The sequence below is a fragment of the Chiloscyllium plagiosum genome, chromosome 16, assembly GCF_004010195.1.
Source record: "Chiloscyllium plagiosum isolate BGI_BamShark_2017 chromosome 16, ASM401019v2, whole genome shotgun sequence".
Classification (NCBI taxonomy): Eukaryota; Metazoa; Chordata; class Chondrichthyes; order Orectolobiformes; family Hemiscylliidae; genus Chiloscyllium; species Chiloscyllium plagiosum.
In genome coordinates this window covers 34,485,354-34,510,680 of record NC_057725.1, presented here as the reverse complement: position 1 = coordinate 34,510,680, position 25,327 = coordinate 34,485,354, and the positions used below count along the sequence as shown (strand labels likewise).

The following is a 25,327-nucleotide window of genomic DNA, read 5'->3' as shown; positions in this document are numbered from 1 at the left end:
GAGGGGAAAAAAACATTTCCTCATCTCTGCTTTAAATGGGCATCCCCCTTATGTTTAAACTATGAGCCTTTGCTCAATATTCTTCCTCATTCAACACCCACCTGGTTATGTCCTCAAGATCTCATGTGTTTCAATTAAATCACCTCTGACTCTTCTAAACTCCAGGGTATATAGCCTTTCCTCATAAGGTAATCCACTCATTCCAGAGTACACCAATGCAGTCTCACCAATGCCCTGTTTAACTGAAGCATAACATTGCTACTCTTGTTTGCACCTTCTTCTCTGATTACTCTTTGTTCTTTTGTTTCCAATGTATTAGCAGATGTATTAATCTAACAGTGACTATGACCCTCTCCACTACAGGTCTCTCTCATAACTACTTAGCTTTGCTACCCTACTTACTCTCTTTAACAGTCTCTTTGACTTTGTATAGTCTTGCCCAAAAGTTTTTGCTCAATATTAAATGCTTTACTCCTTGTTAAATACTCCAAATCGTGTATTGTTAGAAAGAGTGTCCTACAAATGCAGAAATGATGGGAAACAAACTCAAAAACTGGATTAGGCCCTCGATTAATTTTCTACATTTAGTGAATGTAGAAATGATACCTGATCTGTTTCCATACATTTGAAAAAATACAAGTTGCAAATGTTTCAAATTTGCTTCAAAGTTGCCTGATGTTTCATTGATTCTTTGTTCTGCAGATAAATATTTTTCATATCCACATTGAAGCAATTTCCAAACAAATCTGAACAAATGAGCTACCGTGTTATCTTACTCCAAGTTTACTTTTAAATTCAGATAAAGAAGTTTACTCAATCAATAAATCATAGAAGAAACACAAGCGTCATAAAACAAAATTTATCTTTAATTAAGTGTCAACAGCAGTACAAAAGATGGAGTGATGGTGAATATATATATGTATATATATATATATAGGAGAGAGAAGGACAGTTTTGAGGTAAAATGAGCTCAGGCAGTCTTAGAGCCACTCCCCATAAGGCCCCAAATCCCTGTCTTATCATATCCATTATTTGTAACAATAAGAAGATGGCATTATTACCCAGAGTCTGTAATACCACCTTGTGCAAAAGGCCTTTTTTTTTGAAATTGTACATAATGATAAGGTGCCTGTAAACGCCAGAAAATAACAGGTTGGTGTCTTTTGACTGGTGTTTTCAACATCTTTTTTTATTATTTCAAATATAATGGAGGCAGAGAAGGTCAGACTACTAGTACCACTAAAGTAAATTTAACCCTAATTATTTCTTTTCTTTACCTCACGTCAATACTGCAGAAAATAAAGGCTGGTTTACATTATGAATAATGCCAAGCAGGGAAAAAGTGACAGTAGGACATTGAACATAATTAAGAAGGTTGTACATCATCTTTAGCAAACAAGTTGTCTTTTGTACTGTATAAAGAGTAGAATATCAGGAACATGTGATGGAGGTTTTTTTTTATGTTCAATTACAAACTTTACATGAGACTGTACAAGTCTTTTTTTTCTTTTTTTTGATAAATTATTTACATTTTGTCAGACTTTTAACATTTTCGAAACAGCAGCAGACACTATTTTTCTAAACATCCAAACATTTACCTGCTGTGGGTCCAGGTACCTGCATTGTTATAAATTCAAAATATGGAGAAGTTGAACTTTAAAAAAAATTAAATTATTAAATTCTGCTGTACAAGACACATGTGGAGCAGCTCTTTATTTCTTAAGAGCTACACCCAGTGTTGCTATCGGGACAAAAGAATAGATAGTACCATGGCGTCAAGAGTCCAGGTTGTCAGTCACACATGCGCTTAAACAAAATAAAACCTAACCAAACCTCTTACACTTTACCAGCAGCTAGCATGTCAGTCCAGCAAGTCAGTGAATTGTGCTGATTAAATTAACATGGAAAACAACATCACAATATACATCACAATGAAAAATATAGCTTCCAATGCTGGAAGATAAAAGTTACAGTAAGAAGCAATGTAGTAACAGCTTATAAGCATGTCTTAGTTGTAGTTTTTTCCAAAAAAAGGCAAATACTTAATGAATGAACCAAAACGCTATAAAAACTCCTGTAACTCTTTTTAAAAGCTGAGGGCGGGCCATTTTATAAAATCGCACACTCCAGCACAAAACACAAGTGACAAAGACAAACAGCAGATGCACATAGCAAGGCTGCAACGTGCAGGATACAAAAAAAAATGTTATTTGCACATTTCCCCATACTCCCAAGAGCGGCAAACACCTCACTTGTGTGTTTCACAGAAGCCTAGAATCTTTGCTGGCTTGTGACAATTACAGGGGAAGAAAGGTAAGTGAAATTTAGCAACAAGTCCTAATTGCATTCACCAAACAGTAAATGCACTTTGTCACTCCAAAGTTAGCCAAACGACTGGTTTGCTACAAGGACTCCACATTATCAATACTGCATTAAACAATGAAAACAGAAATTCAAATCATTTTGACACTGGGGTCAAATTTGAGACTAATGCATATGGCAGATGAAGTTATTGGGTAAAATTTCTAAAAAAGAACAGCTAATGCAAAATATGTTTTTTTTAAATGATGCCACAGCCTGGGAATGAAACATGTATTTATCACTGAACTGTCAAGAATGCTAGTTTCCAGGAAGGGTGTTGCTCCCAATGCATAACAACTTGTGCATCATTGCTAACTCCACCCTACTACATGTGGCATCACAAAAAGTGCAGCTACTAATCTAGGAGTCAGGACAATCTCCTGAGTCTGTTACACACATATTTAAAACATATACTGAAGCACTTCTGCCAGATTTTGGGTGAATTTGCTGCAGTCACAATTGCCCATTTTTATTCAGATCCCATCTGCTTTGCTGATGCATGAAATAATCAGACATAATAATCACCCAAATTTAGGAAAAGAAAGTGTTTGGCAAACTTATTTTCCATTTAATGTAACACATGACACAAAGAAGAATGTCAAAAATGTTAATTGCACATGTTGAAAATGACGCACAGCTCTTGGTATTTTCTCCTTTCCAAATAAAGATTTGTCAAACATCTAAAGGAAGGCATTGCCCCTTTCACAATAAACATTACCTTTCTTCTGTGTGAGATAATTAAGGAAACTTTTTTAAAGTATCTTATTCAATAACAATGAGACAAGGTTTGCTGACATGCCTGCCCTTGCATGATATTTGCAAGCAATGATCTAAACTTGGAAAGGCAATTTGATTCATGGTTGCAGCCACCAGAAAAGTTCCAAACTAATTTACTTATGCCACAAAAGCTATGAATGTTGAGGCCAATTATTATTTAAATACAAATGAGGTAAAATAATTTTAACTAGTTGAACCAGTGGCACCAAGCGAGAATCTCTTCTATTTGCCATGTTCCCTGCTTATCTTGTAGCTCATTACCATCTGGTGTTCGTTGTTATATTCCTGACTCGGTTGGCACATATTGCTACATGTCATTGTGCCAGGATTTGCTAATTCATCAACACCATCATGCCACTTAGAAACAGTTAAAAGTGAGTTGCTGGCTATCACATTCCCATAATTACAACTCACCCTGAGAAGTGACTTCGAGTAAATGAAAAAAGTTTGATTTCCACAAATACCCCCCTCCCACTCATCAACCCCAGGTTGATAAGCTTACTTTTACACAGAAGTAAAAGGTGAATACATAAAAAGAAATTACAAATTTTGACTGATTGTTTTTTTTTCCTACCATGAAATGGGCACAGTACAATGATTCAAAAAGTGATTTTTTTTTCTTTAAATAAAATTATTTCCCTACTCTGCACATTACTAACTGTAACGCTATATATATCCTTAATAATAATAATTACAATACAAAAACATGAGAAGTTGACCACAAGCAAGGTGTCTGAACGCCTCAGCTAAAGGTCCAATACTGTTATATCATTGCGGGTGTGAGTTCAGCATCTACATGAGGTACAGCGATTTGTCAGCATTTAAAAATGTGGACCAACATACAATGATGTATAACAAAACAGTAAATACATAACTTATATTTCACTATGTATCATGAACAAAAATAGAATTCTATTTCCTATGTTATATTTACAATTTTAAAAAAATCTAAAATGAGATGGTGGATTCTTTTTTGTTGTAACTTTGTTTTAAGCTCCAATTTAAGTAAATTTGTACTATTTCCTTTTTTGATTGTCTTGGTTGAATAACGCTGCAGTGATATTTTAGAGCCTGAATTCGGCTAATAAATATTACACAAACATTTATTTGATCTAGTCAACCTTAAAATGCAATTTACATAGAAATAATTATGACCATTTAATAAAAAGTCATGAGTTTGGCAATGTCTGTTTAGCCAATCAGCGGTCATATAGAAAGTGAAGAACGTTTGTAGGGTTGGTTGGCGAGAGAGAAAAGGAAGATTTTAAAAATTCAGGATAAGGAAGAATGACAGAAGTGAGGGAGAAAGGGACACTGGGCAGGAGCTAAAACAAAGTATTCATACATAACATTTTTTTGCATAAATAAAGTTACTAGACATAAAATGACTCAAATCTGGCAACTGTGAGGCAGGCCCACAGGAGTCGGAACAGGTGACATTTTGTTCATGTAGTATTTCTTACAACAGTTTCACATTAGTCAGAAGTGATAAAAATATCATTTATATCCAGTGCTCATAACACTTTAAAACATCCTGTGTGTGTGTGTGTGTGAGCGTGTATGTAATGTGTGTGTCCATGTGTGTATGTGTATCATTATATATATTACATATATATAAAAATATATACATACACACACTACAAGCATAATCAAGTTTCAGTCCCAAAAAAAACAGTCCTTTGTTTTCCCACCAGCCTGCATTATATCATATTGGCATGGCAACAAAACAGCTAAAACAACTAAATGTTTGTGTGCAATGAAAAATTAACTAAAATATGTACTCTCAAACTACAAGCCATACACTGTCCTAAGTAAAAACTGAATTTTAAAGTTAAAAGCAGTTGAGGGGAGCTAATTATTACTAAGAATTTTTAAGAACCTTAATAAATTATATCAGGTGAAACAGAGACCATCCCCCCATTCCTCCCTCCCTCAAGTTGAAGCCAGATATAAAGTTCAAAAATTTTTTTTGAATGAAATAACTTCTGTAAGTACTTTGAATAATTTGCTAAAGAAATAGTGTGTTCATCAGTTATTCTCATTGCATGACATTCCAACTAAATCATCACAGTCCAGATTAAACGAGTCCAACATTAAATAATTTGGGTTTAAAAAAATACTGAATTCTGCCTCACTTCTCAACAATAGTTTATACCTTCTCCCCAATTTCAAATACAATTAACTATCAATAGTGCTTTTTAGATTTAATAATGGTCATTCATATTTTCCAGCACATATTAAGTATTTAGTATAGAAGATTTGAATACGCAAGGCAGGTTAATGGAGATGTACCATAATTTGTTTTAAACTCACCTACTTCTTGCATATCCAGTCACATTCATGTTTAAGACCTTACAATGTTTAATGCTCAGAGCAATGCAGTAGCTGAATTAAGACATTGTGAAATTAAATAAAATGTTAAGCTGTTAGTGTTTAGTTCCCTCCCTACTCATCCTTACCTCATTTGTGCTTATCAAGGTGAAAGCTGACAGTGCAGAGGAATGAAAATGTTTTTGTTTAAGTTACTTAACACCATTGAACGGCAGGTAAGGCTCTAGGGTCAGTTGGAACATAAATCAAATGCAAAATCAAGGCCCCTCTCTCCTTTCTCTTTCTCTCTCAGTTACCTCAACTATATTCCTGTGAGGCTGAAATAAGATTAGCCCAGTCTAGGTTTTCTAATTCAAGGTGTGTTGTGGGGGGAGGCAAAGAATGATGAATGTTCGTGCCAATTGCGAGAGGCAAATTCAGACTAAGAGTCATTCCTGCTCAAATTTAACACATTTAGCTGGTTTGAAAAAGGTATTTTCCATTTGTTCAGACTACCCAGAAGCCTATGGTTACTGATTTTACCCCCAGGTATTACATTTTTCTTTCCCCCTTGTGTTTTTTTTTAAACTCAATAATCCTCAATTGGCCCCATAGATCACTGGAATGACTAAGATACTCTCAACGGAAACCAACATAATGAGGTAAAGGGCTGGAAACAATGCTTCAGTGACAAGTGGGGCAGCAGCCAGTCATGTTGTCTACAGTGGAAAATAACTGTTGAACACCCTATTGTGACACATCGAGAAAAAGGTGTTTGGACACATGCACTCTGGCAAGCTCCTCCTCTGTCTCAAATAGAAATCCTTCGTTCATATTCCTGAGTAACTTCACTGTTGTCTGGAAAGAATCATATTTGTAAGTGTTGCTATATTTTTTTTTCCTCATTAAGATGACAGAAGATTGTCTAAGACTTTTGTAGCGTCTCCCAAATAAGACTTTTCAGAGTGTTAAGATTAAAATGTTATTAGAAGTTTGGCACTTTCTTAATTCAAACAGTACAATATGCAACCAAAAAAGAAAAGAAATTTTTTAAAAAAGGAAAGCCAGTCAGGGCTCAGCTCTTTGTTGTTCTGCTTTACGCTGTGCTCTTTGTGCACACATGCTGCCATTTTTGTTTTGGTTCCCATGCCCCCTCCCTCCCCCCCATTCTTTTTAAAACTACGAAATTTAAGTTATTTTAAATAGTTCAGATTAAAAACACATTCACAAGTTGCTGGTTGACACAGCATACCTGAGTGAGAATAAACCCCCCACCCCTTAAGAAAACAGTAACTAAAGCATTTTAAAACAAGCTCAAAAAGAGAAAGGGAAAAAACAAACTTAAGACTGCCAGATAGCTGTGAATCTATATTAAGCAACAGCTTTCAAGTCCTGAACTTTTTTTTTGTTTTCAGGCTGTAGCCAGTAATGTAAAATGTCCACGATATTTTGTAAAAATAAAAAGAACAATCAGAATGCTTCACACATTAAGAAACATTTAAGACCATTGCTGATGAATCTGTTGGAGCCACACATGCAGGCTCATCAATAACTTTTTGTTCAAAATAACAGTCTGATTGCAGTTGCTCTTCAGTTGGCACTGATGGCCTCCTGATTCTCATTGTCACTGCTATAGTCTGATTTCTGATCATCCTCATAGTCCTCATACATTTCCATTTCATCTTCACCATTTATCATTTCATTCACGCCCAGGTTGCCGCTTTCTCCCTTCATGCTGTAAGTGCTCTGGATGACTGGGATGCTTGGCTCTGGACTGCCAGATTCACTGGAACACTCGGATGTCAGTTGTGGTGATGCTGCTGTGGTTGCCATGGAGATAGCACCAGGATACACTACGCCTGCTGCCGTGGTGATTGGAATCTGAGGCTGTTGCCTATGCAAAGATGAACACTGATTTGTTAGCAACTGAAATCAACAAACAAATTATTTTGAAGATATGTTGAACGTGACTCATTTATTTGAACCTAATGATATTGCAACTGGTGGCAGTTGACAGCAGTGCTATAAGGATAATGTGTAACATTCTACTTGTGCAGGACCGTTGACACACTTCATGCTGTCAGATTCCCAGGTGTACAACCATCATATTTTGTCAGCTTACCACTTGCCACCACAGATCAGGACTGCACTTCCCATTCTACTTCCTTCAAACCATTGTTGCTTGTTTAATAATTCTAAGTTTATTGTCTTCATTTTTCTATCTGGAAATTAATTCTATATGTTGATCACTCTGTGTGTAACACAATCTCCAAATATGAATCCTAAAATTAGTAGTTTTAGTTGTTTCCTCTTGTTCTATATTTCAAGTTTAATTTCAAAGTATTATTCGAGGTTTACTTTTATTCATTCCTTTTACAACCCTGTAAATGTCGAGAATGGCCCAAATAATCCAAGGAAGGCAATCACAGTCAGATCCACTGGACTGAGCTCTACAATTCTCATCCCAGAACCTTCACAAATGTGAAAAATCCAACTGTTCCCTCTTAATGCAGAAATGTCAATTTAATTGTCAAAGCTTGCCCCCTTTTCCACAGCTGAAGTTATCTGTTAAATTTGAACGGCCTAATGCTGCCTTATTTTTTATCCCACTGTTGGAATTTCCTTCTTACTGTGTAAACACACCCTCACTCAACACGGCCCCAGTCCTCCTCCAGTCCAGTCCATCCTCAGTGCATATCCAATCCATCCCCTCCTCTCCCACACTCCTACAACAGTGGGCACACCATTTCCCCACCACAGAGGCCACTTCTCCTTTCCCCATATACCCCTAGCAGTGATTATCCCTCCATCAACCCCAACCCAGAGACTAAATACCCTTCCCTCCCACATCTTCCCAAAGTGAACACCTATCTCACCCCACACATCTCTGACAGTGACCACCACCCTATTATAATTCATATTAGAATGACTTGGACTTTTCAGCTTAGAAAGAAGTTTTATGAGACAATTGTAACTTAACTGCAACATGACACCCATGCCATATCTCCTCATCCTGTACAACTTCAATATGTCATGAAGTACATCAGACATCATATTTCATAACGTTTTTACTCTACTTCATTTGATAAAATTCCAGTAAATTCCATTTGCCATTGTTCTGCTCAATTTTCTAATTTGCTTCCTCATTTCGTAATTTTTGAATTGTCCCTCCAATTCTGGTCCAATTTCAATTTTCACAGCATGTCCAAATCTCACTCTTTAACGTTGAGTTTCTGATTTCAACAGATGTAATAGTACCAGTCCCAAGAACAATGTTTATATCCTCAAAAACATGCCCCAATTCAGATACACCTCATACTACTAGAAGTTGTTAGCTGATGGGATTTATCCAAAAATCCTCAGTTTTGAATTTTAAGCATTTGTGTATTATATGGAACTGTAGTGTAAATAGTTTTTGATTATTTTCAAAGTGCCACACATCCTTCTGCTAAAATGTTTGGTTGGAGGTCATTTCATCTGCCATATTTCTCATTGTTAAAAATCACACAACACTAGGTTGTAGTCCAGCAGGCTTATTTGGCAGCACGAGGTTTCTGAATGCTGCTCCTTCATCAGACTGCTGTGGAGCAAGATCATAATCTGACGAAGGAGCAGCACTCTGAAAGCTAATGCTTCCAAATAGACCTGTTAGACTACAACCTGCTGTTGTGTGATTTTTAAATTTGTCCATCTCAACTCAACACCGACACCTCTACACCATATTTGTCACTGTCATGGTTTTAGGCTAAATGGATCAAACAGAGTGGGGAGACAATAGGAATTGGATACTGAGTTGGATGGTCAACTATGGTGGAGCAAACTAAATGGGTAAATCAGTTATTCTTTTTCTTATTTTCTATATTTCTTTGTCATGATAATGTTTTCCCAATTCAACCAATTATCTCACTGGATTGTAGAATAAGAACAAAATGCTGAATAAAAATTAATTGCTCGCATTAAAATGAAGTTACTAATCTGTTGCCATTGGTTCAGCAATGCGTGGATTAAGTGGCCTCCTATTAGTTAAAAAAACAATATGTCTACGGTAACAAATTAGGATTGAGAGTTTAGGGTTTTTGTCTGATTGTAGTTTTCACTTATTCACAGCATCGCTGGTGAGGCCATCATTTCTCACTTTCTTAAAATGCTGCAGTTTGTGTGGTGAAGGTATTCTCCGAATGTTGTTAGGAAAGGAGTTCTAGGATTTTAAACCAACAAAAGATGAAGAAATAAAATATAGTTTTAAGTCAGAATGGTGTATGCTTGGAGTAGAGCTTAAACATGATGATGTTTGCTTGTGCCTGATAGCATATGGCAAGATTTTATAGTCTTGGGAAGCTGACCCAATGCTTCAATATGAAATGTCTGCCTCAATTTTGTTATATAAACTTCATATCACTACATACTAAACTATGAAATTATAATCATTGTGTAAACCCAATTTAGTAATTACTCATTTGATCTCTCTTCAAGGTATTCATTTTAAAATGGTAGCAGCTCTCTTAAACTGCTTCTTTCAGGCTAATCTGCATTATGAAGCACAATTACAATGTTTAGCTGTTAACCTGACCAATTCTTTTAAAAACATTGTTCAGGAACACCTTGATAAAATTAAGGTAATTGCAGCAGCTTATAAATTTAACTCATTTCAGTTGAGGTCAGTGAGGAACGAGTAAAATGTTTCAAAATGTAAGACTTTAGTTGAATGGCTGGTTTTCTTCCCGTCAAGTTAGGTTTGCATTAGTAACAATGTGAGATACTTTGTATGTCACTTCTGGTGTGAAATCTTCAATGGGTGTGGGGCTCGATTTTATTTCATATGTATCCGTACAAGGCATATTACAGATCAAGTGATAAGTGAATTCACTTGAATATTATATTTGTTCCTGTAACATTTTCCCTTTTTCACACATTACAATCTTCCAACTGACCATGACCACACCATGGTGGATTTGTTAGATTGAATGTGCTATTATAGTTAGTAGACTCAAGTCTATTATAAAACTGGTATGTCAAATGTCATCATGTTTTTATTTGTTCTGTCAGCAATAAGTGCAAAAATAAACAGTCGGAGCAGTCTGTGAATTTGATGGATGCTTCTACCACACTCATAGACCATTACATCCCTCACTCTCCTACTTTCTCCATTTTATCTCTCACAACATACTGACAGAACAGACAGTATTTCCACCAATGTTTGACCAGCCAGTTAAGAATCACAAAACAGGGCCACAGGTTAAAAATTGTAGTTTAAAAATGCTGGCTCCAAAGCACCTAGGTTAGCAGAGGTTCCAGTTCACTAAAAGGGCTCAGAATATGAGGTAGAATACTTGCTGAAATTCTGTCTTTTCTAAACTGGACCACTCAACTCTGGTAAGGGGATAACAGTAGATATATCTTACTCACATCTCCTACACATGGGAATCTGACAGTTCATGATTTTCACTTGGAACTTATCCCTTTTTATTCAGAAAAGCCTTTGTAAGAACTCCTAACATTTTGACATTTGTTGTGCGTCCCTTTTTCAGCTATTTCAAAGTCCCTGTCCTTTCCTAGAGGAAGTCACATCAATCCCACAGGTAATCTACTGCTGCTATCTCTTCTGTAAAAGTTGAGTACTTAGGAGGAAAACATGTTTTCTTCAGTTAAAAGTGGATGCTGAAGAAAGAAAATGCTGGAGAAACTTATCAATTAGTCTATATCAGATCTGAAATGTTAACTGTGTTTCTCTCTCCCCAGATGCTGCCAGACCTGCTGAGTTCCTCAGCCATTTCTGTTTTTGTTTCTCCCCAGGTCTTTGGGAGAATCACATACAGAACAACAAGGCACAAGTTTGCTCTGGGATTGGCTTGGATCGGGGCAGGCATTTTTTACAGGCACTTGCTCTGAACTAAATATGTAAATTCTCCCACAGGAGAGATTGGTAAATCGTACAATGCTAATTAGTTAGACAATTTAATGAACTGAAAATGTTGAAGAGAAACTTCAAAAAGAAGTTTCAGATTACTGATTGCAAAATTATTTGAACAGAAAAGGAATAAATAATAATTAACAAGAATGTATGTATATAATTCCCAATGTGTTTCTGCTGGTTTGTTGTATTTTAACATGCAAATGGCCTACTTCCTGTCTGGAATTTATGAGAGTGGATGCTGGTTTATAGAGGTTCAGATGCCATAAATTTATAACCTGTTTGCTGCTTCTCTTGAACAACATTTCTTGCCAAATAACCTTTGAGAATCTATACTTTAGAAAATGTTTCTATTAAAAACAGAGCTATACACACCCCACAGTGAAGAACTGCCGCATTTCCTGCCTTCGGTTTCTCATTAACTGCTTATATTCACCAATACGCAATTTCTTGCCATCCACAATGCAGGTGCGCTTTGGTCTGGGCTTATATTTGTAGTTAGGGTATTTTTCTAAATGCATCTTGCTGAGCCTGGCCTGTTCCTCGTAATAAGGCTGCTTCTCTTGGTTGGACATTGATTTCCAGCGAGATCCTAGAGAAGACAGAGGAAAATCAAAAAGCAGCTCACATCAGGTGAAACTGTCTAAGAACATGGGTTGTGTGATATTGTAATCAAGGCACTGTTTGCATAACACATGGTTCAATTTTAATGCTAAGTTATGTCTGGTTAAAAAATCACTGGGAGTAAAAAGGTAACAAATATCCTTGGTCCAGAATGAATAGTTACATGTGCTGTCAATCCTTCTAATGGGTAAAAGACCACACTCCTCATGAGCAACAGTAATCTATTTTACCATGTAGGTCATCACAAATAAGTTCAATGCTATCCACACAGAGTGCTCGAATATATTTTTCAGCATGAGGTGCTGCATAGAACACATTGGCTTCCTCCATGGAATGTCACTTTGCCAGGGAATTACCATCTCAGAGTCATAGAAATGTACAGAATGGAAACAGACTTTTTGGACATGCCGATCAGAAATCCTAAATTAATCTAATCCCATTTGCCAACACTTGGCCCATTTCTCTCTGAACCCTTCCTATTCATACACCAGTCCAAATGCCTTTTAACTGTTGTAACTATACCAGCCTCCACCACTTCCTCTTGCCATCCACAATGCAGGTGCGCTTTGGTCTGGGCTTATATTTGTAGTTAGGGTATTTTTCTAAATGCATCTTGCTGAGCCTGGTAGCTCATTCCATACACCACCACCCTCTGCATGAAAACGTTGCCCCTTAGATCTCTTTAAGTCTTGCCCCTCTCACCTTAAACCTATGCCCTCTAATTTTGGACTCACCAACCCAGGGGAAAAGACCTTGTCTATTTACCCTATCCATGCCCCTCATGATTTTATAAGCCTCTATCAGGTCATCCCTCAGCCTTCGACGTTCCAGGTAAAACAGTCCCAGTCTATTCAGCCTCTCCCTATAGCTCAAACCCTCCAACCCTGGCAACATCCTTGTAAATCTTTTCTGAACCCTCTCAAGTTTCAGTGCATCCTTCCTACAGGGAGACCAGAACTGAATGCAGTATTCCAAAACTGGCCAAACTAAAGTCCTGTACAGCTGCAACATGACCTCACAACTCCATACTGAATGCACTGACCAATAAGGGCAAGTATACCAAATGCCTTCTTCACAATCCTATCTATCTGCAATTCAACTTTCAAGGAACTATGAATCTGCACCCCACGATCTCTTTATTCAGCAACACACCCAGGACCTTACTATTATGTGTATAAGTCCTGCCCTGATTTGCTTTTCTAAAATGCAGCACCTCACATTTATTTAAATTAAACTCAATCTGCCACTCCTCAGCCCGTTGGCCCCATCTGATCAAGGTCCGATTGTACTCCAACGTAACCTTCTTCGCTGTTTACTACACCTCCAATCTTGGTGTCATCTGTAAATTTATGAACCTACAACCTATGTTCACATTCAAATAATTTATATGATTACATTAGATTTCCTACAGTGTGGAAACAGGCCCTTCAGCCCGACAAGTCCACACCGACCCTCCGAAGAGTAACCCACCCAGACCCATTTCGCTCTGACTAATGCACCTAACACTACGGGCAATTTAGCACGGCCAATTCACCTGACCTGCACATCTTTGGACTGTGGGAGGAAACCGGAGCACCCAGAGGAAACCCACGCAGACACGGGGAGAATGTGCAAACTCCATACAGACAGTCGCCTGAGGCTGGAATTGAAACTGGGACCCTGGTGTTGTGAGGCAGCAGTGCTAATCACTGAGCCACCATGCCCTTATCAGACCCAGCTCCAATCTTTGTGGAACACCACTAGTCATTGACATCCCTTCTGAAAAGCAACCCTCCACCAATTTCTGTCTTCTTCCTCGAGCTATCCAAACGGTTATTTCTCCCTGTATTCTATGTGCTTTAACCTTTCTAACCAGTCTACCATGAAGAACCTTGTTGTGCGCCTTACTGGAGTCCATAAAGATCACGTCCACCACTCTATCCTCATCAATCTTCTTTGTAACTTCTTCAAAAAACTCAATTAAGTTAGTGAGACACAATTTCCCACAGACAAAGCTATCCCTAATGAGTCCTTGCCTTTCCAAATATATGAAATCCTGTCCCTCAGGATTCCCTCAAACAACTTAACCACCACTCATGTCAGGCTCATTGGTTTATAGTTCCCTGGCTTTTCCTTACCACCTTTCTTAAATAGTGGCACCACATTAGCCAGACTCCAGTCTTCTGGCACCTCGCCTATGGCTATCGCTAATACAAATATCTGAGCAAAGGGCCCAGCAATCACTTCCCTAGCTTCCCACAGAGTTCTAGTGTATAGACTAAGGGGTGACCTTAGAGAGGTTTATAAAATTACGAGGGGTATGGATAGGATAAACAGATAAGGTCTTTTCCCCAGGATGGGAGTATTCAAAACTAGACGGCATAGGTTCAAGGTGAGAGAGGAAAGACATAAGAGCAATCTAAGGGGCAACGTTTTCATGCAAAGGGTGGTGTGTGTATGGAATGAGCTGCCAGAGGAAGTGGCAGAGGCTGGGACAATTACAACATTTAAAAAACTTCTGGATGGATATATGAATAGGAAGGGTTTCAAGGAATATGGGCCAAATGTTAGGACCAGATCTATTTACAATTTCTGGTCAGCATGGATGGGTTGGACTGAAGGGTCTTTTTCTGCAATGACTCTGTGATCTGATCAGGTTCTGGGGATTTGTCCACCTTTATGGCATTTTCAGCCATCTAATCACCTCCTCCTCTGTAACATAGTCATTTTTCAAGATGTCACTATTTATTTCCTCATATTCTATATCTTCCATATCCTTCTTCACAGTAAATACTGATGCAAAATACTTATTTAGTATCTCCCCCATCTCCTGTGATCCCACACATGGGTTGCCTTGCTGATCTTTAAGATCATTCTCTCTCTCGTAAACTTTTTTTTGCTTTATGTATTTGTCAAATCCCTTTGGATTCTCCTTAACCTATTTGCTAAAGCTATCATATGTCCTCTTTTTGCCCTCCTGATTTCCCTCTTAAGTATCTCTTAAGTAACTTTATAATCTTCTCGGGATTTACTTGATCTCTGCTGTCTGTACTTGACACATGCTTCCCTTCTTTTTCTTAACCAAACCCTCAATTTCTTTAGTCATCCAGCATTCCTTACACCTACCAGCCTTGTCCTTTACCCTAACAGGAACATACTGTCTCTGGACTTTTGTTATCTCACTTTTGAGGCCTTCCCGTTTTCTAGCCTTTATCTGTGAACACCTGTCCCCAAACAACTTTTGAAAGCTCTTGCCTAATACCATCAAAATTGGCCTAACTCCAACTTTTCGATCTGGTCTATCCTACCTTATCTGATTCATTTACTCACAGAACCATTGTTTAGTTATTTGGTTAGCTTCTTTCTCTCTCCTGTTCTCAACAGTGTTACCTTGGATTAATACTTGATTTGGCTGAAGTGAATAATCAATCAGCAAATGTTATTCTACAGCTGTCTGTACTCTATAAATAAGTCCTCTGACTGTTCATGCAACTATCATAATATGAAGCCTACACCATAACTTTTATTTCTAAATCCAATCTGCTTATTAACAATTTGTAGTATTTCTATTCTCTGAGTAAGAGGCAGGACAATAATGCAGCTTGCTTTTCCTGCAAATTTCAAGGGATTAACTTGTCACTAAAAGGTATTCTGAAACAAGCATTCAATCTATTTATGATGACATATTTGCACTGTCACATACTTATTTTAAAGAAAATGCCCATAAACATCAAGCACAAATTGAACTAGTTAAGCAGCTACCGTATGTTTCATTTTATCATTAAACTCTTCCTTTTTCAGGAGACTGCCAAGTAAAAAATGTTGAAAGCATTAATTTAAGGATGTAAAGGCTTAACCCTACTGTACACTAACAATTCTCCTGGGGACAACTTCTGCAGAAAGCAGTAGCAGGCAAGAGAGAGAAAAAAATGAAGATTGCAGAACTTTTCATTGTAAATCTGACTCTAGTTCCTTCATCTTGAACATTTAGAATGAGGTGACATGAAATTTTCAACACAAGTCTGTATCCTCCCATATAAGCTGACTAATCCTTACTACGCATTATCATCATAGCCGATTGCTCTATCTCAGGCTGTGAATGTTTAACAAAGAAGAATAGGGCTTCCAAGAATGCTTAATTAATTTAATCTCAACTGCTTGAATGACTTTTTCTTTGTTTTGGGGAGAGATACAACATAAAAAATCTTGTTTTTGTGTGTGTGAGATGTTGCTCATGACATTATTGCAACAAAGTAGCTGCAATTATAAAGGTATTGATTAAAATTAAGAGTTGGTGATTTCTGACAAAAGTTTAGTCAAGGCATTGCTAAAGACAGACTTGATTTTGCCACTCATTCTGCACAAAAGCTTAGAGCTAATAAATATACTATTACTGCCAACAGAACTGTCCTAGCTTTTATAGATAAATTAAACCACTATCCATTGAGGTATAATGAAAAATTGTGAAGGAAGAGTCCCCATCTTGGAAAATCACAACAGGTAGACCCTTTTGTTTGAAAATGGTCAAAGAAATATTATATAAAGGGGAATTAATTTGCAACAGATTGTTCCAATATGGAGGAAATAGAACATCAACAAATCATTTAACAAGAAACAGATTCTGTGGAACAATTGTGGTAAGAGTTTATTTTTCTTTCATGGCTATCAAAGATGGAATCAGCTTCATTCGGAAGGACCACAGATCTTTTTTCCATTATTTATGATTACTATGTTTTAGTCTTGCTTTGGGGCATATTCTGATTTTGCATAAGCAACTATATTCCTCTCTGCACAAGAACACTAATGTGTAGAAAGGGAGTCTTAAATTTTGTTTTGGAATGGCAGTTTAGCATGGTAATATTTCAATAGTGCATCATTTTAATCTTGGATCTTAAACAAGAGAACTTTTTCATCAAAGTGCTGATTGACAACTGTTGCCACATCAACAGACCCACTCTTCCCTAACATGCTCATTTGGGGTGATCTATGTTAAGTCATCATCCTTCAGCTTATTGTCACCCTCAGCTTTGAATTTCTCCTTGGCATCATCCCAATCTGTCACTTTCATTTCCAGTAGATCAATGCCATTATCACTTTTCTTCTTCCCTGCATCTTCACTGAGTTGGAATGAAAATGTATTGTGGTGTCTCTTGCATTTATCTCTCTCTTTTGCAGGAATTTAAAATTGCCTATATCCATCCTACATCCCACATGCTTTTAAAACTGATGTTTGGTGTCACTTAATTATTATTCTCTGATTCACTTTATCTTCCACACTACTTCCAAGCTTTGGAATTCTTACTACTACTGGCCTTAAGTTACACATTTAAACACACCCTTGGTCCATGGAATGTGCACAGAATTTTGCTCCTTTTATAACTGTACTGTGAAGATTCTAATAATGAGCCAATGAGTCAAACATCAAGAGGGTTAGCTGAGTGCCAAAGAATTTATCCTCTCTTCAAGATGACATATTGTACATTCTGCCCAACGGCATATCAGAAAAGATCCACCTTCCATGCTTTGAACCTGCACTGTTTACTACCAAAGTGCATATAAGCATGTCTGGTAATGAAACGGCTTGGTCCTTCAACAACTTTCTAAGGAGCTGGTTGTAAGTTCAACAATCAGAGCTATGCAGTGCTGAAACCTGCCTGATACATCTGGATTGCATTTTCAGTAGTACAACATGAGCCTTTAGGGTGTATGTTTTGCCTCAGGGCATGGGAGAAGAGATGAAAACATCACTTGTCTTGCCACCCATGAATTCTGCATTTCTACCATTTTTAAATACAGTGAAAAAGTTGACTTAATATGATTCAAAATGAATTTAAAAATAATTCCTATTCTGAAAACACATTCAGAAAAAACTCAACTTTATTTATTACACAAATTTAAAATGTTCTAAAGGAGAAAACTAACATTTTTTAAACAACAAATGATATTGGGTACTCAAAAAGATTGTCTTTAAAGGCTTAAAGTGTGCCGAACTAGTGGTCAGAAATTCATGTGCTATTGGATCTGGGCATATAGTGTGAAGCCTCCTTCGTTTGTATCATTACGTCACCATGTGTGATTTTAAAAGCCAATCATCTTGAAAAAAAATTGTAGAAGCAAATGCCATCACTTAATGTACTTATAGTAGAACAGGTTTTCTATTTTGATGACTGGCGATTTAATTGTGAGCAAGGTGCATAACGGCCAGTTCACGCTCTGCTCGAACCACAATATATATGCCACGGGTCTCCAGTCTTGAGAGGCCTGAGACTTGGGCTGCTAAATGTGCAATATTTTTATTAATTGTTTCCATTCAAGTGTAACTCTTACCAGGCATTAGTATAGTCAAGGCTTCAGAAAAGTAAGGCTCAGCAAACAATTTTTGACCTAACCTTTGAATGGAACCTTGGAGGTTAACTTTGGGTATAAAATATATTTTATTCAGCAGGATTAGCATCCTTCAACTCAATGAGTACAAAAGATTTTCAAAGGATTGAGACAAAAATTGTATTAAACAAATGACTGTTATAATGTAACAAGTTATGGTCCCTAATTGGATTGAGGAGTGACTCACTGTAAAAATCACAATTTTTTTCTCACTTTCGATCCACACACAAAGGTGTGTGTCTTATTTGAGGTTGTGGAGTGGGGGAGAAGGTGGGATTTGTTTCTTAGCATTCTTCAGGGCTATTATTACTCTGTATGGTACCAAAGGTTTAGAACATTATTTCTTATAGAGGAAATAGATATAAATTTAATTGAATTCTTAAAAACTATTCATGAATTGCTTTGCTATCAGATATAATGCTTCAAGTCAAGATTCTATTAACCATGAATAAAAATTGCAAAATAGTAACACTGTGTTTCATAAGCCAAGTCATCATTCATTCGGCAGCTCAATCTCAACACACAATAAGACACAAATCTATTTTACAAACTTGGACATCAGAGTAGACTAAAAGAGCATTAGAAATCTACAGAATATTTTACACTTCTACTATGAATTTGCATTTCTGTGCTTAACAGATCAGATGTTCTCTATGACAAAAATGAATATAAATAGGTTTGATCTTTTGGAATGTTTCAAAATCTGCTCATCAGATTCTCATCCTCAAATAGCTATTCAAAAAATTAGTAAATTTTTAGTAAACCCATAATTTGTGAAAACATTGTATAAAAAAAGCTTGTTTCAAGGAGAACCTATCATTGAAAAGTGAAATTAAATGAAGGCAAAACTTCTGCACTGCAACCACTTGAAACCAATTGTTATTGATATGTTTGACTGTAATCACAAGTGATTATCAGATGTTGAATACACAGATAAACTATTGCTATTGCAGTTTTGTATTTTCAGTGCAATCACTGTAGTCATCTGCCATGAATATCATATTTCTGTGTCTATATTGCAATGAAAAGCAGAATTACAATGTCATCATGGGATCCTTAAAACAAAACCATAATCTGATTCTCTGAAATTTCTTCCTCATTCATTTTAACAAAGATATTAGATGTTATCTTTAAAGTGGCTAAGTAATTTTGAATGACTATTCATGCTTCAACATTCCACACCATCCTTTCAAGGCACAGATCTATTATTCAGTAGAAATATGCAGGAAATTCCTTTTTGAGGCAGTCATATCAGAAAATAATCTGCATGTTAAAGTAATTCACAACAATTCAGCAAGAGTTAACCTTCCCATGTGGTATGATCCCATCTTTTATGACCAAATTACATTACTAATAAGTATTGAGATACACCATTTGATCCTATAATAAATAACTAATTGAATAAAATGGATTGACATATTTCATGATATGTTCCATTTCAGATTTGACCAATAAATATTTAAAATCTAACATAAATTCAGAAATATATCAAGGGAAATGAAGGATTTTCAATTTATAACTGAATGTATTCTTTACATAAATTGGGTCATACTATCAATGAGTTAAGCTTGAGAGCAGTGAATGGAAATGGTTCAGTAACTATCAAAAGTTAAACTTTAAAAACACTCCTCCACAGTAGAAACAATTTAATGTTAAGAAGATCTAGTTTTCAATTAATAATTATCATACTCATTGATATTTATGCTTAACATATTTATGCTTAAACATTGATATGCTTAACATTTTATTTTATGGATAATGCAATCATTATTCCTTGTAGCTATCATATGAGGCAGGGGTGTGGTGAGGGTGATGATCAGTCAGTATTCAATTAAATCAAATTAATGTTGTACAAATACCAATCAGCACTTCTCTGAAAGTAATATCTCATTTCATTACAGCGTAAATTCAGCTGCTGAACTGGAAACATAAAAGAACTGTATGTTAAATTATTGAAAGCGTTATTAGAAATTCCAAGCCAGTGGTGTCCAGACAGCAGCATGCCAGACACATCCACCCGCTTCTCAATGCTACTTGGCCTTTGGAGCTGGGTCTTTTGATCCCCTTCATTGATATAAACCGCTGATCTGCCAGGGAGCTTATGGGATTTGGGTTTTTTAAAGTGCAGGCACTACTTTGTCAGCTGGACATGACACCAGACTAAGACGTTGTGCTTGCTGCCACTGTGCTGCTCTTCTGCTTGAGACAGTAGCTGGCTCAGCAAACAAAATCCCTTGATTCTGCAAGATGAATATTTGGAATGAATACCATTTCATCTGCAAGTGGAAAATTCTCATGCCTGAGGATTTGTTTGGTTTTCCATGATAAGATTTTCCCATTCTAAGTGTATTCGATAACTTACATGATTGCTTTTGAATCTAAATGCTGCTTACAATACCAATCCATTTTTTCTCTACTTATTAAACTGAACAGCATTCTCACCTAATGGGCAGGGATGTTTGGACATTGGAGTTTACCAGCCTGCCACCAAAAATATGGCAGGGTATACACCTTTCCCGATTTCACCTGCTCTGCAGTCATTTGACATTTCTTGGCTGGAGGTTCTGCAGTCCCAGAAACACCACTAGGAGTGATGCCCACCACTGGGTCGACATGTATTTCCACGAGCCTCAGTGCTGGAAGCCAAGGTTAAAGTTAAGTAGAGAGGGCTTATAGCATGGACATGATGGAAGTCTTAGATGCAAGGCTACCAGGGATAATATTGGGAAGTTAAAAAAGCTGACTAGGTTGACCTCTGACTGGGGCGGGGCTGCAGACTTAGGGAGGCTGACCTAATCAAGAAAAAGGGGTAAGTAATGGGAGAACCTCTCCTTCTTTTCCACTTAAGGTACATCATCCCTGACCTCCTATTAGTCGAAAATTGCCTGCAAGGAAGCAGCTCTTAAGTAACAATTACTAGCCACTCAGTTGAGGGAATGGAGGTTAGGCCTCCTTGGGACTTGTCTATTTTGCATAAAATTCTGAGAGGTTTCAGGCAAGTGGCTATGTGGCAGTAAGGCTACACAATGAATTTATTGGGCACTTCCTACTTGCATTCTCCACAGTGACAACCTGTAAAATTCTGTTCCGTGCTTCCGCAAGGCTGATTCACCAATCAAAATAAAAAAAAGAAACTGCTGGAAAACCTTAGAGTTAACATTTCTGGTCCAGTGACCCTTTCTCAAAACCTTCAGGTCACTGGACCTAAAATATTAATTCTGATTTCTCTCGACAGATGTTGGCAGATGCTGAGTTTTTCCAGCAATCTTTCTTTCTGTTTCTGATTTTCAGCATCCTCAGTTCAAAACTGGCAGTTTTCTTATTTAGCAGGAAGAGAAACTCAGGCTGGTCACAGTAAAACAAAACTTTAAAGTTATTAAACGTAAAAATTTGTAAGGTTTTATCTGCGCTGAAGAAATATAGCTCCAAATTATTAGAAAATGTTCTTATTTTTTCTTTCACCAACTGTTTAAAGAGATTATTTGTTAGATTAATCTAAATCTTTATTACAATTTAAATGAAAGGAAAGTTGTTCCTGAAACATGTCCTGAACTTCTTTGGCATTACTTTGCATTTATATCTTTTGATCCTTAATTTGATTAAGTAAACTGGTTAATCAATATCATCTAATATTTCATATAACTCAACGACTTTGCTGTTGAACTTCATCATTCTTATTTGTAATGGTTATGGTTCTTATTGTTAACATTCTTTACAGCTGCAATCATTTTTTCACCTTTATTTTCTTTTTACTATATGAATTCAGAAAAGCAAATGCATATATTTCATGAGAAACCAAAGTCAGTTTTGTCATGTTACTTTAAAGATTCAGTGGATCCTACAACAATGATTGAGAGAATTTGAGGAAATCCAACCAAGTGGTAATTATAAAGGAATATCATGTGACTTAGAAATGTTGATATGGTTTCCAATATAATCTATTATTTTGAGATGGACAGAATACCTTCATTGATTGACAGCATTAAGATATCATTATTACTAAGTGTAAAATTGAAAATGTATTACAATTCTAAATATCTATTCATAAGTGTGAGTTAGCTCATGTATTGATTACACGATTATAAGTTGTTTCTTATGCAAACTTACTCCATACTTCTGGTTCCCCAGTTATACAGCATATCAATAATGATTCAAGTATTACTGAAAAAAGAAACATGCTGTCAAAGCTTTTTGTCTTGCTGTCATCAGGTCAGATGCAAGAACACCAAATTTCAAAGGGAACAACATTATATACAGTTTGAGAAAAAGTGCTGTTTGGTTGGAAAGTGGGTTGTATCAAACAGCATCTCTCTACAGCATCTCTCTTTGGCTGCTCACAAGAGGCAGAGTACTAACAGTTCTCCACCTGTCCAATTTTGCAAAACTCAAAATATAGGGTTCAATATTAGATGTGATTTGAGATTGGACAGCACTAACTGAACAATCCCAGGTGTTCAAAGAATTATGCTAACAACCAATTAAATTATCAGTCAGACTCAGTGTACAGCTCACTTCTTTTTGCTGGGATATATTCTTGTTCATAAACAAGGCTCACTTCTCTGAAAACAGAATTAAACAAAACATGAGGGACAATGGTTCCCTGGTGCATTCCCATGGTAACACCTCAACCAGATTCCCCTTGCCATCCAATCAGCACCCTTTCTCAAGCGATATAAATCGTGATTCCCTTTCAAGCTTGATGTTCATACATTTGCCTTAATGCGTGGTGAATGAAATGCTTTAATAGTATGTCTCTTTTATTAGCAATATAAGTTTACACAAGTTATACTACGACCACAGGAAGCTGTTAGTGGGTATGCATAGCATTGTTCAAAACATTTTTTTCAGCTACTCACCCAAGATTTTGCTGATGTTTGAGTTATGCATGTCTGGAAATGCCTGCAGTATCTTCCTGCGCTCGTCCTTTGCCCACACCATGAACGCATTCATTGGTCGTTTGATATGTGGCTCGTTGTTGCTGCGACCCCTGGTTTCTCTGTAAACTCGTGCCTCTGTCACCGTAGTGCTTCCTGTTGGCCAACAATAATACTGCTGTAGTTTAGCTGGAGACCCATTCATTGCCTTACTCCCTGAAATATCGGAGTAGGAAGAAAAGAGAGCAACACAGTACATTAATTTTATTTAGCATGCGCAGAGCATACAGGATAAATTGATTTCACTTTGCGTGGGCTCAGAGAGCCGTGTTTATTGTGCAGTGAAATCTAGTGTAGCATTCAGCTGACAGAATCCATCAACAGAGGGCAATCTGCTAACTGCTGGGCCAGATGAAGGCATCCATTACCCCAGCAGTGAAATGCTAGTTCAGACATGACAGCTGGTGTCTGTTCCTCAGGAACAGTTCAGAAATTTATGATGCCCTCAGTGCCATTGCTTTCTGATTGACACTCTTTTAACAGAATAAATAGGCTTGTATGCATACATAAACGTTCAGCCTTTATTCTTACATATCAGAATATGTTGAGTCATCACGTTCCTGCTACTTTTAGGAAGATAAGCACATGGTTCCTTGAGCAATGGGGCCCTCAGAGAATGCATACTCAGATCTCCTTTGGCATCAAAACATTGTTCAATGTGTCAGGAGTGAGTATTACTGACTGACAGCTTGATGAGCTGGAGAAAGCTGCAAGTTCAGGTTCAGCTGAATTTGAAATTGCTGCATTCTTGACACTAATTCATAAGGCTCACTAATCTAATGAAGGTGTGTCTTCAGGTTTGTAAGCCATGCTTTACAAGCAAAAATTGCAATGTTAGGACAGCTTCTTTTAGCTAAGCCGGAATGAACATTTTTCATAGGTTTGACTAAGAGCATGAGTGAATGCGTCTTGTCTTAGCATTTAGTCACTACTCTTGCTGTTCCTCTTTCCCCCCTCATCATGCTAGCTCTCCCTGTATGGGTTTATTTTATACAATACAAGGTTTTTTTTATTATTCTATCTTATAAGTGAATTATTACACAAATACTTGTAGAGTAACTGCATTTTCATTAAATGAGTTCACTATCAGAGTAATATTCTGATATAACTTTGTACTATAAATCACTACACAGAGGATATGTTTCTCAGCTATCAACATGGTTCTGTCTCATATTGACTTTTTAGTTACAAATTTAAATCCATAATTTTTAAAAGTCATAATTCATCATGTGATGAGAATCCAACATTCAGTTTTCATCCATCATGAGTTTAAGAGGTCAGTTTTGGAATACAATAGCATAGTGATTATGTTACTGGTGAAGGAATCCAGAGCCAAGGGCTAATGGATGGAAGGAGGAGTTCTAGTCCCATTAAAGCACCTGGTGGGGAGGGGGTGGAATAAAGCTGGAATCTGAATTAAAAAGCTGGAATGGCAACCATGAAGCCACAGGACAGTTGTAATAACCTACTTGGTGTTCTTTAGAGAAAAGAAATGATGGTATTTATCCAATCTGACTTGCAGCAATTTAGTTGAATCTTAACAGCCCTATGAAATGACCTAGCAAGTTAAGTAGTGGGTCTCTACTATCTTCCCAAATAATGGTCAATAACAAGAGGTGATCTATTTGAAACATCAAGTTCTTAAAACCTCGACATAGAGTCATACAGATGTACAGCATGGAAACAGACCCTTCGGTCCAACCTGTCCACGCCGACCAGATATCCCAACCCAATCTAGTCCCACCTCCAGCAACCGGCTCATATCCCTTCAAACCCTTCCTATTCATATACCCATCAAAATGCCTTTTAAATGTTACAATTGTACCAGTCTCCACCACATCCTCTGGCAGCTCATTCCATACATGTACCACCCTTTGCGTGAAAAGGTTGCCCCTTAGGTGTCTTTTATATCTTCCCCCTCTCATCCTAAACCTATGTCCTCTAGTTCTGGACTCCCCGATCCCAGGGAAAAAAACTTTGTCTATTTATCCTATCCATGCCCCTCATAATTTTGTAAACCTCTATAAGGTCACCCCTCAGCCTCCGA

General features: G+C 37.1%; 1 protein-coding gene across 1 annotated transcript; it reads right to left on the bottom strand.

Annotated features, from left to right (window-relative positions):
* Positions 1 to 844: 844 nt before the first annotated feature.
* Positions 845 to 23,494, bottom strand: LOC122557781 (transcription factor SOX-6-like). Its single transcript, XM_043705797.1, has 3 exons — positions 23,203 to 23,494; positions 11,735 to 11,951; positions 845 to 7,342 (listed from the first exon to the last, which is right to left on the bottom strand). The coding sequence occupies exons 1-3, from the start codon at positions 23,477 to 23,479 to the stop codon at positions 7,039 to 7,041; spliced, it is 798 nt and encodes a 265-aa protein (XP_043561732.1). The 5' UTR covers positions 23,480 to 23,494; the 3' UTR covers positions 845 to 7,038.
* Positions 23,495 to 25,327: the final 1,833 nt, after the last annotated feature.

Bases quoted from the DNA above. Each gene is read 5' to 3' on its own strand.
- LOC122557781 (XM_043705797.1), bottom strand. From the start codon at position 23,479: ATGTACTGTGTTGCTCTCTTTTCTTCCTACTCCGATATTTCAGGGAGT. The intron at 11,952-23,202 runs GTGAGTAGCTGA...TGTCTTCTCTAG, and splicing joins AAACATCAGCAAAATCTTGG to GATCTCGCTGGAAATCAATG. The intron at 7,343-11,734 runs GTGTGTATAGCT...ATCTTTGCATAG, and splicing joins CGGCAGTTCTTCACTGTGGG to GCAACAGCCTCAGATTCCAA.